This window comes from Benincasa hispida, chromosome 12 (genome assembly GCF_027475165.1).
Source record: "Benincasa hispida cultivar pf3 chromosome 12, pf3_genome.v1.1, whole genome shotgun sequence".
In the NCBI taxonomy this organism is placed as follows: domain Eukaryota; kingdom Viridiplantae; phylum Streptophyta; class Magnoliopsida; order Cucurbitales; family Cucurbitaceae; genus Benincasa; species Benincasa hispida.
The window spans coordinates 13,677,711-13,691,131 of record NC_143489.1 but is presented as its reverse complement, the minus strand read 5'-3'; the positions used below and the strand labels follow the sequence as shown (position 1 = coordinate 13,691,131).

The 13,421-nt window shown below is 35.7% G+C and overlaps 1 protein-coding gene across 1 annotated transcript; it reads right to left on the bottom strand.

The window, feature by feature from the left end:
- Window positions 1-675: 675 nt before the first annotated feature.
- Window positions 676-12,171, bottom strand: LOC120067243 (dimethylallyl, adenosine tRNA methylthiotransferase). Its single transcript, XM_039018768.2, has 8 exons — window positions 11,825-12,171; window positions 11,604-11,750; window positions 11,380-11,477; window positions 1,687-1,759; window positions 1,534-1,594; window positions 1,369-1,454; window positions 1,194-1,283; window positions 676-919 (listed from the first exon to the last, which is right to left on the bottom strand). Exons 1-8 carry the CDS (start codon window positions 11,930-11,932, stop codon window positions 857-859), a joined length of 726 nt encoding a protein of 241 aa, XP_038874696.1. The 5' UTR covers window positions 11,933-12,171; the 3' UTR covers window positions 676-856.
- Between the last annotated feature and the right edge of the window lie 1,250 nt (window positions 12,172-13,421).

Sequence of the window (13,421 nt, the reverse complement as noted above, 5' to 3'; positions counted from 1 at the left end):
ATTTGTAAAATTGGGTGTTTTTCATTCTCTTTTTATCTCTCAAGTATTGATCTCTTATGTATGAGAGTATTGATGGGTAGTGAATCTTTATATGATTAATTTGGATTCTTTTTCCATCAATTTTATCATAATAAGAGAAATTGACAAGGATGAACTCCTCAAAAGTACTATGGTTCTTACTCTATATGGCTTTCCATGTATAATTCGTTTGCATTATTTGTTTTTAATCTTACAAAATTTTATAATTTATTGTTGTCCATTATTAGTTGATTGCTTGGTGATAATTTAGTGATTAATTTGTGGTGTATTGGAGTACTCTTGTTTGGTCGATTGTTTTGAAGGTGATCCTGGTAGGTTGTTGATATATTATTAGGGTCCTATCGCAGTAAGACACTTCTAGGATTAGAGAGTTCATATAGTGCACTCTTTCCTGTGCTTGGTCATTAGGACCCCCAGATAACATATTAAAATATTCCAATAACTTTTTTAAGTTTAAGATTAATATTGTAACATATATTTAAGTTTAGAGTGCAATTTGATGAAAATTGATACAACTCCATAAATTTTGAATAAAAAATACAAAAGAATCCCTTTTAACATATTTAAATATATTTTATAAAAAGTTCCCTAAATCCAGGTAGTAAAAAAGATCGCCAACACAACCAACACCAAATCTTACTTGAGAACATAAAAAAATTTCACATTTCAGACAAAATTTACATCATCATCGAATGAACATGGGTTAATTTAACCACAATTACAAGTCTATTTTCTATATGATTTTAATAAACGTGTTACCCTAAATTTGACTGAGAAGAAGAGATTGAAAGACTTCAAAGTCTGTAACTCAAGAATACTAAGCTGTCATGTACTTGAGAACTGCCCCTCGAACCTTTTCCATGAAAGCAGCAGCTTGTTTCTGGTCATCGTTAATGAAGATTCATTTGGTAAAAGAATTCATTCAAGAAAACTATTAGAAGAGAAATGAAGATAAAAAGCTTTAATAGTTTTCAACTTAATTTACATTTTTTCCTTTCAATTTTTACCAATTCTGTTTCAATCCTTTTATAGGCAACCCAAACTATATTGGTAGAAATTGATCATATTCCCTACAAGATCTTGGTGATGCTGTCATGTAACTCAGAAAATAGATTTTTAAAAAAATGGACTAGAGATTCTTCAATGGCCATTACCTGGTTACCCATTTGTGCATTTGCAATATTTTCATCGAGAAGGGCGAGTAACGATCTATTGAGCTCATTTCGTTCTACCATGTCTAGCAACTGCAAAAAGAAAACAATGACGTTGACATTTTGGTTGCAGAATCTGCTATTCTCAGCAGAGTGAAATGAGAAACAAAAAACATACAGTAGCTTTTACATCCTTTGATGTTAAAATTTTGGTTAAGCCTTCCCTTGCCTTTACCAGTTCCCCTTGCATTTTATCATAGGCTTCTGTAACATAACAGAAAATGAAATAAAATATATAAGGGGGACGCATTCTAGGATAAAAAATATAAGGTTCTGGATAAACCTATTCCTTCTTCAAGCGCTTTCTGTAAGGCTTCCAACTCGATCACTCTATCTTCCATGGCCTATAAAATAATCATGGGAAGTGCTTGTTTAGTAGTTGTAGTAGCATCAATTGTCATCTAAAGAAATTGAAAAACATGTCACAAGAATCGACCTCAGTTTTGTTAACAGCAAATCTAAGCTCGCCTAGCTCAAGTTTTACATGTGAAAAGAACTCCTCGTTCAGCCTGCCATTTGATGCATGTTACCGCCAAGGAAAATGAAAGGAATACTTCTATTCCACAAAAATATCAGAAGGCTTTATTCAAATTCAAAATTTATAGTGATTTTGCATCATAACTGATGCAGTGGGCTTTGCATAGATGGCAGAAACAGATCTATCTGAAAAACAATATTGAACTTTGTTAAATTGTCACTCAATCTAAAAACTTAAATCGACGGTTTATGGTACTGACATTGATTCAAACACAAGACCTGCTTTGATACTATTATTGCTGACATTGGTGGATAATCTTTTCTTTTATTTAATTGGATATCTTGTCTCTGAAATGGTGGAGTTATTCTTTCCTTATCAGTGATAGATTTATTGGGGAAATCTTTTTTTTTTATTCCTACCGCCGGTGTAGGGCTCTTTTCCTTGTATGGTTTGTATTTATTGCTCCGCTTTGGTGTTTCTAGGGCAAGCCATCTTTTGTCTTGATCAGAGTTATTATTTATTTATTTTTTTTTGGGGGGGGGAGGTTTTGCATGAAGATTTTGATATTGTACGATGGGCTATCTTCGTGAAGAAGAACGGTGGTTCTTTGTGAAGCTTGATCTGTTCAAGCAGTTTGTTAGTAGAGTTGTTCAAGACATCAGGTGAGTGGTCATTCATCTGGCAGGTTAAGAGAAGGTGAGGTCATTGCAGCGGCAACAGATTTAGGGGAAGCCCAAATCTGCAGACTCATTTAAAGTAGTTAGGGGAAGCCTAACTTGCTCACTAGTAACTCAGTTATGTGTAAGCTGATTTTATGTAATTTTAACTAAAGTGTATGTTGTAAAACTAAATTACATACTAATGGATTCTTTTCACCTAGACGGAGAGCCTCCTAGACGTAGGTGTAGTTACACCGAACTGGGTTAACAATTCTTTGTGTTCTTTATCTCTTATCACTCTTCATGTTGTTTTTACCTTTGTCTGTGACATCATTGTGATTCACCTTTTATTTCAAGTGGTATCAGAATCATGCCCTTGACTTAATCATGCTCGGTAGAAAACTCGGGTGCCATACAAAGATGTAGTAGAGCCTCAAAAGTAGTCACAGTATGATCCGTGGTTGAACTCTATTGGATAGGCGGGGTGCTCCGGTGAAAAGGAGTAAGCCTAAATAAGAGTTAGACGGATGGAAGGCTATTTGAGGGCAGGCTATGTGGTCCTTTGTTCAAGGAAAAGATCATTGGAAATGCAATCGAAATCCCACATTGGTTAAATAAGGGAAAGATCATGGGTTTATAAGAGAGGACAACTATTTTCATTGGTATGAGGCCTTTTAGGGTGAAACCAAAAGTAAAGCCATGAGGATTTATATCCCAAAGTAGAAGACCAGGCGTTGCCAAAGAAGCATGAGAGATTCTTGTCGTGGCAGTAGCGGACAAGGCACTCGCGAAAGAAACTTCAAATGTAGGGAATGTGGAGGGTTTGGACATTTTCTGCCGTCTACAAAGCACCATTTCAGATCTTAAGAAAGAGTTACAAGCCACTATGGGTGACCTTGAAAATATGTCAAAATCTGTCCATATGCTCAACTGATCCTCGAAGGAGGAAAGGAAGGCCATATTCGACATTTCTATTACAAATTATTGAGGCGTCAGAGTTACTTGCCTTGGTGGAATCGTTCCTAAATCTCTTCTCGAGGGAGATATCTTCAGAAGCCTAAATTGGTATGGAGAGCCAAACAGAGTTTTGATCCTTCTAATGTCACGTTGCTTTTACTTCTCTTCAAGTTTCATCTAAAGAAGATTGGTATTTCGATAGTGGTTGCTGAGACATATGGCAGGTGTAAGATCTTTTATTAAGAATATTCAACCTTGTGGTTTTGGTCATGTTACATTTGGTGATGGAGCAACGGGTAAGGTTTTAAGAAAAGGAAAGCTTCCTACCCTGATCTTCCCCCTTTAGAAAATGTTTTTCTTGTTGAAGGATCAACTGCGAACTTAATAAGCATAAGTCAACTATGTGATCAAGATCTCTCTGTAAATTTCTCCAAAGATAAATGTCTTTTGGTGTCTCCAGATGACAAGACTATTATGATAGGTATGCGCATCAATGTTATCTTTGGTCTTCTAATGTCAATACAGATGTTTGTCGCATTGTGCAAAGCAATGATGCTAATGTTTGGCATAAGCAGTTAGGGCATGTAAATCTCCATTCTATTAGAAGGGCTATTGCTGGAGAAGTTATTTTAAGGATACCTTCCTTGTCTAGGAACTGTGAAGTCATTTATGGTGACTGTAAGCTGAAAGACGGGTTAAAACTGCTCACAAGAAAGTTTCGTCTTGTACTACCAAACATGTGTTGGAGCTTCTTCACATGGATATAATAGGACCTATGCAGGTGGAAAGCCTTGGAGGTAAATGCTATGTCTTTATTTGTGTTGATGATTTTCCCCGCTTCACTTGGATGTAGTTTATCATGATAAATTTGACACTTTTCAAATTTGTCAGACACTTTGCCGCAAGCTTCAATGGGAACAAGAGTTACAAATTGTAAGAATCCGGTCAGATCATGGAAAGAAGTTTCAAAATTCACAGTTTAAAATTTTCTACAATATTGAAGACATTCAACATGAATTTTCCTCCCCTATAACTCCTCAGCAAAATGAAGTTATGGAAAGAAAGAATAGAACTCTTCAGAAAATGGTAAGAACTATGTTACATGCAAAGAACATGCCTTTGCACTTATAGGCTTCAGCGTGTCATATCCACAATTGTGTCTCTATTCATTTTGGAACCATGAGCACGAATTATGAAATTTGGAAAGGGCGCAAACCAAATGTCAAGTATTTCCATGTGTTTGGAAGTGTGTGTTATATCCTTGCTAATAGGGATTTGAGAAGAAAATAGGATGCAAAGTCTGATGAAGGCATTTTTCTTGGGTATTCCACCAATAATTGTGCGTATCGTCTGTTCAATAAATGCACTTGGAGTGTGATGGAATCCATAAATGTGATTATTTATGATTTGTAGAATTCAGAGCATTCTTGTGATAAAGATAAAGATCAATATGATGTGATGCATAATGCTCTTGTTGTCAGTGACATTGTGTCCTCCATGATGTGATGCATAATGCTCATGTTATCAGTGACAATATGATGTCAGCCGGTTGAATCAAAGCTTTCTCTTGAACATGTGAGCACTGATAAACAAATTGCTGACATCTTCACCAAACCGTTGGACGTTGCTCAGTGTGAATCCTTAAGAGCTGCTCTTGGGGTTTGTAAGGTTGGTTTATAGAAATTAATTATTAGGTTGGTAAGTGATGTAATTATGGGGGATTTTCTTGGTCACCAAGTGGTAATTAATTCTTTCCATTTGTCATTAATTGCGGTTTCCTTTTTAAATTTGGTGTTTTATATTCTCACTAGCAGTTCAAATATTCAAACAATTGTGATTTTGATTTTTCCCTATTTCTCCATTCACAATCTCTACAACTGTCATCCTTCTCTTCTTCTTCAAGTCGTGCAATTATATAGTTAATACTTGAAGTGGTGTTCACACCTCTGGTAAGAGAATGGTTAGAATGAAGCAGAAGGAAAATCGGAAACGACATGTTAGTCTTGACTGGAGGAAGATGAGCAACAGTGAACTCAAAATGTACCAGGGGTACGTTGAGTATAAAATAAGGAACAAAATGGTCAGCAAAAGACAAAGAAAAAGGTCCAGATCTACTGATGTTCCAGATAACAGCTCGAAGTTTGAATTATGACTGAGCTAGGGACTAATACAGTTAAGAAAACCTTATGTATACAGTATGGTAAGCCAAAGTTGGGAAATGTTATAGTTGAAAGAATGTTTTCTTCCAAGTATGGATAGAAAGGACATTCTAAGAAGAGTACCCTCAGTTAGGTCGAGAAGTCTAATTGAACTAAATATTGATTTTACAGCTAGCAATTAGTTCAAAGGTGAGACAACTGGAAAAGAATGTTCTAGTGGTATTGCTGGGAAATGGAAAAGGACCACCCTAGTAATAAATGAGTACTATGACTAAGTGGAGAATGGAAGAATCACCAGAGGATGTGACAAATACAGTGAACTATGATGACCAAGTTACTCATACGTACTAGTATTATTTACCATGAACAAAGTTAATATCAGAGTAGCGCATCGAAAGCGTAGTAAAAAAAAAAGAGAAAAGAAGAAAGAAAAGAAGGTGGTTGTAAAGTTTAGGACCAAAGGATGTTGTGAAACTCTAATTATAAATAAGTCCGAGTAAATTTCGAGTACGAAATTTCTTTTAAGGGGGAGGTGAATGTAAACCCCGAATTCTAAATTTCCTAGACAAGTATGTTTAGCCAAAGAAATGATATATTAAGTATCTAATAAGTGAAAATTCATGTTATTTATAGAAGTTGTGGAGAAAGGAAAAGAAAAATATATTAAGTAGGGAAGCTCACTTATTGGTTTGGCTGGAGGCACTAAATATGGGGTGACGTGACAGTTAATCCTTGAACTCGGGAGGCGGCAGGAAGATTAAAAGGAAGAGAAATTTCGAAAGCTTGGTTTCAGCAATCTACATGAGCAAATTTAATGAAATCGATGCCATTTGAAAGCTGGGAGAATCTAGTTTTCGAGGTTGTCTTGCCGGAGAAAGATTGCAGAAGAAGAAGAACAAAAAGTGAGGAATTTGCAAAAGAGGCAGAATCTTGGATTAATCAGGGCCCGAGGTGAAGATTGGAAGCTCCAGGCCAAACCATAAAGAATTTTCGCTGAAATTTTGAGGTAAGAATGTTAACTCAATTTTAAACAAGTTTGTAGAAGGAAGTTTCTTGAAAAGAGTTCAAGATTTTGAGTTATGAATTTTGGAAGTTAAAACAGAGAGTCTATGTAGAAGCAGACAGATGCTTGGGAAGAACAAGCAAACAGCTCACCGTGGAGAGCGAGAGCGAGATGAGGAGGATGAGGATCTCACTCAGGATGATAATCTCGCTAATTTTGTGATGAGAATCTCGCTCAAAGAGGAAGTCTCGCTAGAGATGAGGGCTGAATCTCGCTGGTGAGGAAGCCAAGTTTGTTAGAAGTGGTAAGTACCGCTAGGTTGAAGTTTGCTAAAGAAATGCTTGATCTCGCTCATGAGGATGAATTCACTTATGTTGATCATCTCGCTAGTAATGCTGTCTTTGTTGATGAAAGTTCCATTAGTAAATGAACTATTTGAGGTATTCTGCCAAGAGTTCTAAAGAATTTAACCGGGAATTATGTCCTTTCAGGCCAAAAAGAGCTAGGAGAGGCGTATAACCTGTTAAGAGCCCCGACGAGCTGTGAGTGACTATGTGATGATTTAATGTTTTAATGATTTAGAAGCTATGATTTCTTTGAAGTTATTTCTCATGCTAAGTGTTTAAATGAAGTGCCAAGCAACATATGTTTGAAGCTATTTCTCATGCTAAGTAAAGCATGTTTTCCATAGAAATTGACATGATTTAAATATGTTATCTTGTCCAAATACTTTCAGCATGTTTTAGTAACTCTATTTTTATGAAGAACTAGTATGATGGATGAACTAGTATGATGATTTGAGCACTAAGCCTTAGTTTTCAGCTAAATGCTTATAACTAGATATACGACGGATACTGAAGGACAATGAGAAGGTATCCTAAGGATACTGAAGGACAATGAGAAAGTATCCTAGTTAAGTACCTAAGGTATGATGGTACTCAGTTATGAGCACGTGCACGTAAGTAATACGACGTCAAGGGATTGAGCAAGGTTATTCTCATGCTAAATTTTATGTGATTCCAAGCAACTTATTTCTATGATTAGAAGCATAATCAACGCATGATGTTACTAATATATGAGTTTTCCAAGTATGTTTTCCATGTCTAACGAATGCTAATGGTTTTTACAAGCTAGTCCAACACGATTTAAGCCAACTTATTTTACAAAGTATGAAGCATGTGTTAGGGTTAAAACTAAGATTGAGTGAAGCTTGATGTACTATGTTTAAATACCTAAGATTGCCAAAGTACATGCGTTGGTATTCCTAAACAAAATGAAAAGGAATACTGAAGGTAAGAAAGGTATCTGAATTAATGTACCTAAGGTGTTGATGGTACATAGAAACCTCCACGTGCATGTAGGTAGTTCTGAAGGAGAGGCCGAAGTATGGGTCTCCTAGGCCATAAACCAGCAAAGAGAGGCTGAAGCATGGGTCTCGTGGCCGATAACAGACGTTGGGAGCTAGAGCGATGTATGCTCATTCTCAACTAGGGAATAATGATGTTTAATGGTGTTTAAGAGTAGTAATTAATGTTAATGTTTAGAGGAAGTTGCTTGAGATGCCCATCGGTATATTTAAAGAAATCAACGTAGGGATCTCTCCTAGCCATAGTTCAGTATGAGGAGATCGAAGTAGAGGTCTCATTTGGCCATGGCTTGGCACTGGGAATTAGAGCGATGAATGTTTATTCTCAGCTAAGATTCAGGTTTCAGATACAATGGTTTTAAAGGTTTTATGTACACGTTTGCTTGGTATATTTTAGCTCCAGTATTATGTTTTCGAGCTTTCGGTTTAAGCATGAGATTTATGTTTTATTACGTCACTCACTGGGCTTCTAGCTCATGTTTTCAAATGTTTTTTCTTTCAGGTAGCGGTCAGTTCCCAAAAGACTTTTCTGCTGCTGCTCTGCCACTCAAAGGAACAGGTTGAAAGAAGCGTATTTGAATACTTGTATTAGTTAGTATACATGTGTCTGTCTAGTGACTAGTATTCTTGATGGGGCTCACTAAGTTGTAATATCCATGTATAAACAATGCTGCGAAACCCTATAATATAAATGTGTTAAGTTCTGAGTTAATATGTATGTATTCAGGGTTTGAGCAAAATTTAACAGGTAAGATAGGCAGTAAGTGCCAACAAAAGGGTTGGTAACTGCTGCAGTCACCATTCCATCTAGGTTAGGGGGGTGATCTGATGCAGGGTTTGACATTCATACTACTTTGGGTTCTTCTGCTGAGATTGTTGCAAACCCTTTGTTAGATGAGTCTGTGATTAATGTTTTGCTGCCTGATGGGTCTTTGTCTAATCCCTCTAGGGTTTCTGAGGCTGTTGTTGAGGCAATTACTAATCCTCCATTTGATTCTGAGAGTGTTCCTGAAAATTTTTCTGTTGCCGATGAAAAGGAGTCAGATGTTGTTCATGATACCACTGACATTTTACTTAACCTGGGAGAGTCTGTTGTTCCTCTGGCAAATAGTCCTCTGAGGTTTCCTCCCTTGGGTCCCTCTACTTCTGGTTGTAATTAGGGTGAGGCTTTCTCCTCTTCTATAAAGGCGGATGATGGTAGCTCTGGTTCTGATTTTAGTTCCTTCGGGAAGACAGTCTTTGTTTCTTCTGATGACAACATTCGCCTTGCTCAATTAGGGAAGATGAAGAAGCGAGCTTCTGCGCCCGCTTCTACTGAGTGTGGCCCATCCACCTGTACTCGGTCCAAAAGCACTCCCTCTGTACAACAAAGCGCTAATTTTGTCTCTAATTTGTCTGTTCATCTCTCTGAGTCAAGTAATGAAGATGATGTTACTATTGTTAGGAACAAGCCTCGCACTCGGATTAGTCATTGAAAAATTCCTCCTAATGTCCCAACTGTTCCTATTGACAAGATATCCTTCCATAATGAGGATAATGTTCAGCGTTGGAAATATGTGGTGCAACGTTGTATCACTGATACTAACCAGACCAAATCGTGTTTGGAAATTATGGATCTTCTTACATGTTGGACTTCTTAAGACTGTTGTAAACCTTGGTCCCTTTTATGGACCTTCCTTCTAAGTTTGATGATCCTAGTAACCTAGACTATCAGAAGGTTCACATTCGTGGTACCTGTTTCTCAATTTCTCCTGCCATTATTAATGCTTATCCTGGGCGTGAAGAGTCTCCTCCTTTGGGCGATTCTCATCCTTCCACCGAGGAGCTCGTTGTTGAGCCTACAGGTGGCATTCAATCTAAGTGGCCTAAGTCTGGTTAGTTATCTACTTCTACTCTCACTGTGAAATATGTTATTATGCTTTGCATAGGCATTAAAAATTGGTAGCCTTCAACGCATGGTTCCAACCTCTCTCCTTCTCTGGCTAGTCTTTTGTATCAAATTGGTATATGTCTACTTTTAATTTTGGGATATTTGTGTATAACCAGCTTCCTAGGCAGTTCAACTCTTTTGCAATCAAGTCGCCAATCAGTCTTCTGAGGCTTTTATATGGAATTCTTCTGTCTCTGTGCCCAACTATCCTTGGCCCGGATGATGCTCCTGGCTTAGCTCCTAAGCTTCTTAATCTCAGCTACAAGATTTTTCTGGGAACTCATGTTCCTAACATTGTGCACAACATTTGTCCTCCCAAGGCCTCTGACCTTCCTCATCCGGAGGATCTCCAGGTTCCTGAAAGTGGTCTGTTGATTCCTACTGAGCTTGGTCTGTTCAAGCAGTTTATTAGTAGAGTTGTTCAAGACACCAGGTGAGTGGTTATTCATCTGACAGGTGAAGAGAATGTGAGGTCATTGCCACGGCAACAGATTTAGGGGAAGCATAAATCTGCAGATTCATTTAAAGCACTACCCTGTAAGGGGGAGTCTAACTTGCTCACTAATAATTCAATTAAACTGATTTTATACAATTTTAGTTGAAGTATATTTTGTAAAACTAAATTACATACTAGTGGATTTCTTTTCAACTAGGTGGAGAACCTCCCAGACTTTGGTGTAGTTACATCGAACTGGGTTAACAATTCTCTATGTTCTTTCTCTCTTAGATCTCTTCTTGTTGTTTTTACCTTTGTCTGTGATATTTTTTATAACTTGTGACATCATTGTGATTCATCTTTTATTTCAGATACGATGTTAAACCCACTAAATCTAAAAGCTTAAGTTGATAGGTTGTAGTAACAACATTTCAGGAGTTCAAACACATCGATACAAGCTATATCACTACTCAACTAAAAAGATTAAGCTGATATGTTATGGAAAGTAACGATATTTTAGGAGTTCAAACATAAGACCTGCTTAGATAGTACATTAAATCACAACTTACACTTAACTTGATTGGTTATGATAACATCACAGGAGTTTAATACCATTATATTATCATATAGCCTCACAGAAACAATTTAAATTGCAATTAAATCCTAACTACAACTACGACCGCGCTTGGTAACCACTTGGTTTTTTGTCTTTTTTTTTAAAAAAGATTAAGCCTATCGACACTACTTCCACATCCACCAGTGGTAAAAAAATAGATAACTAAGAAAGAAATTTGGAGGTTAAAGTAATGTTTATAAGTTTAATTTTCAAAAACAAAAATAAAAAAAACCAAATAGTTACCGAACGAAACCTTAATTTTAAAAAAAAAAAAAAAAAAAAAAGATAGTTACCAAGTGGGGCCTAAAAAAAGTACTTTTAGAAACTTGTTTTTGTTTCGTTGGAATTTGGCTAAGAATTCAACTATTATATTTAAGAAAAATGCAAATCATTATAAGAAGTGGGAAGTGGAACTAAATTCAAATAACCAGACAATTATCAAGTTCTGGGCAGATTCGAGATCACAGAACTGGAAAAAAAGGGAAAAAGAAATATCAAAATTAAAATCCTCTTTCGATCACTAACCTGGGTCTTAGCCTGGCGATTTCAAATTCAATATCCTGAGCTTCAGTATCAAGAAAATACTCGATAAGGCCAGTCACATTGTCTGGAATCACGCGAGACTATCCATAAAAAGAGATGAAAACACATTCAATAATTCACAGCCAGGCCAACACTAGAATTTTTCAAATGAAAACAACCCAATTGAAAAAAACCATCGAATTCAAAAACCCAATTGCTAGACTTACCTCGCGAAGCGCTTTGCGGCGCTCTTTCTCTTCCCGGACGTGGCGCTCAAAGGCCTCACGAGCTTCGGCATCCTTCTCCAGCCGCCTCTTGAACTCATTTCGAGCGATGTGGCCGGTCTGAGGCCGTCCGAAGAGGCCTTCTGGGTCCTGAATCGAACGATTTCTGATAAGGAAAAAGAAAATGGAAGTGTAAATAGAAAAGGGAAACATTAGAAAGATACCCATCCGATGCATGTTATGGTCTGGGGACTGGGGCGAGAGCGGGTGAGAATCGAACTTGATGGAGGGTGGATGGTGGTGGCGGTAAAGCCGAAGCTAAGAGCGGCCATTGATGGGCGCTGCGAAAAATGAAAGATCGAATTCTCAGCCACTGGTTTTTGGTCCTCGTCTCAGTCTGTACTCTGCAGCATTACGGGAATCGTAACCGTCCAAAACGTGGAAAGAAGAGCACCCTTCGTTTTTTTAAAGTGTCTTGTTTTGTTTTCTAAATTACAACCATGCCCCTGAAGTTTTTATAAAAACGAAAAAAAAAAAAAAAACAAGGAGAACATATACAATAAATATATATTCTCAGTTTCATTTGAGCATGGGTTTCAAAATGCTACCTACTTAGATTTTGATTTCAGATTGGACTTTTAACTTTCGAAATATTATAATTTTATCATAAAAATTTGAGATTTGTTTCAATTTGACTTATAGATTTTAATATTTATACTCTTAACCTTAATTTTTCGTTCAATTTGACTTATAAATTTTAATATTTATACTCTTAATCTTAATTTTTCAGTGAACACTCACTTTTCGTATTTGGTGTTTATCTCTTATTTTGAAAGGTTTATAAGATTTATGATTAATTTAGTTTTACTATTTTCATCATTATTAAAATTGATTTTGAAATTTCACTTTATAATTATAAAATATTAATTAATAAATATTAATGCCAATGATTGAAGTGAGCAAATTAAAAATGTAAATCTTAAAAATTATGGATCAAATTGAAATAAAATTAAAATTTTAAAGGTAAAATTGTAACATTTTAAAATTTGAAGACTAAACCGAGAATAAATTTAAATTTAAAGATGAAATGTATAACATTTTGAAATTTGAGGATTAAAAAAATTAATTTAAATATATAATATTTCGAAATTTAAGGACTAAATAAAAATTGAACGGACTAAAAAAATGTATACTCTTCCCGAAATATAAAACAATCATCCAATTTTTTAGTTTTTAAAATTTTTTAGGCCTCTGCCTCACAATCAATAATTGTCATGGATATTTGTAATAGATAGAATGATAAGGTAAAAAAAAAATCTAAAAATAAACAATCAGTTTTTGAATTTTTTCTAATTTTTAATTTTGTCCTCCTTTATCTTGTTAAATGTCTTCTTCTTCTCTTTTTTTCTTTTCTTTATTTTCTTTCCATTTCTCCAATTTTTTCTTTCTTTTCTTCTCTTTCTCTTTTTTTTTTTCCTTTCCTTTTCTCCTTTTTATTTTATTTTATTTACGAGACTAAGCTTCAAATCCAAGACTTGAAAATACCTAACAGTGATTTAACACCAACAAGTCAATCATCAAATTTGATTACTATAATGAAACATTAAATATAAATAGCAAATGAAAATGGGTTTGAAAAAAACTACTTTTTTTAGTTCTCAAGTTTGCACCATTTTTAGAAACATGTATTAAAAGTTTGAAGTAAGAAACGATAATAGTTATTAAACATGTTTATCTCTCAAAAAATTGAGAAAGGAGAACGTTATCAAATAGACCCATAGTTTTCTTTTATTTGTATAGGACTTTAAGAGTATGAAGTCT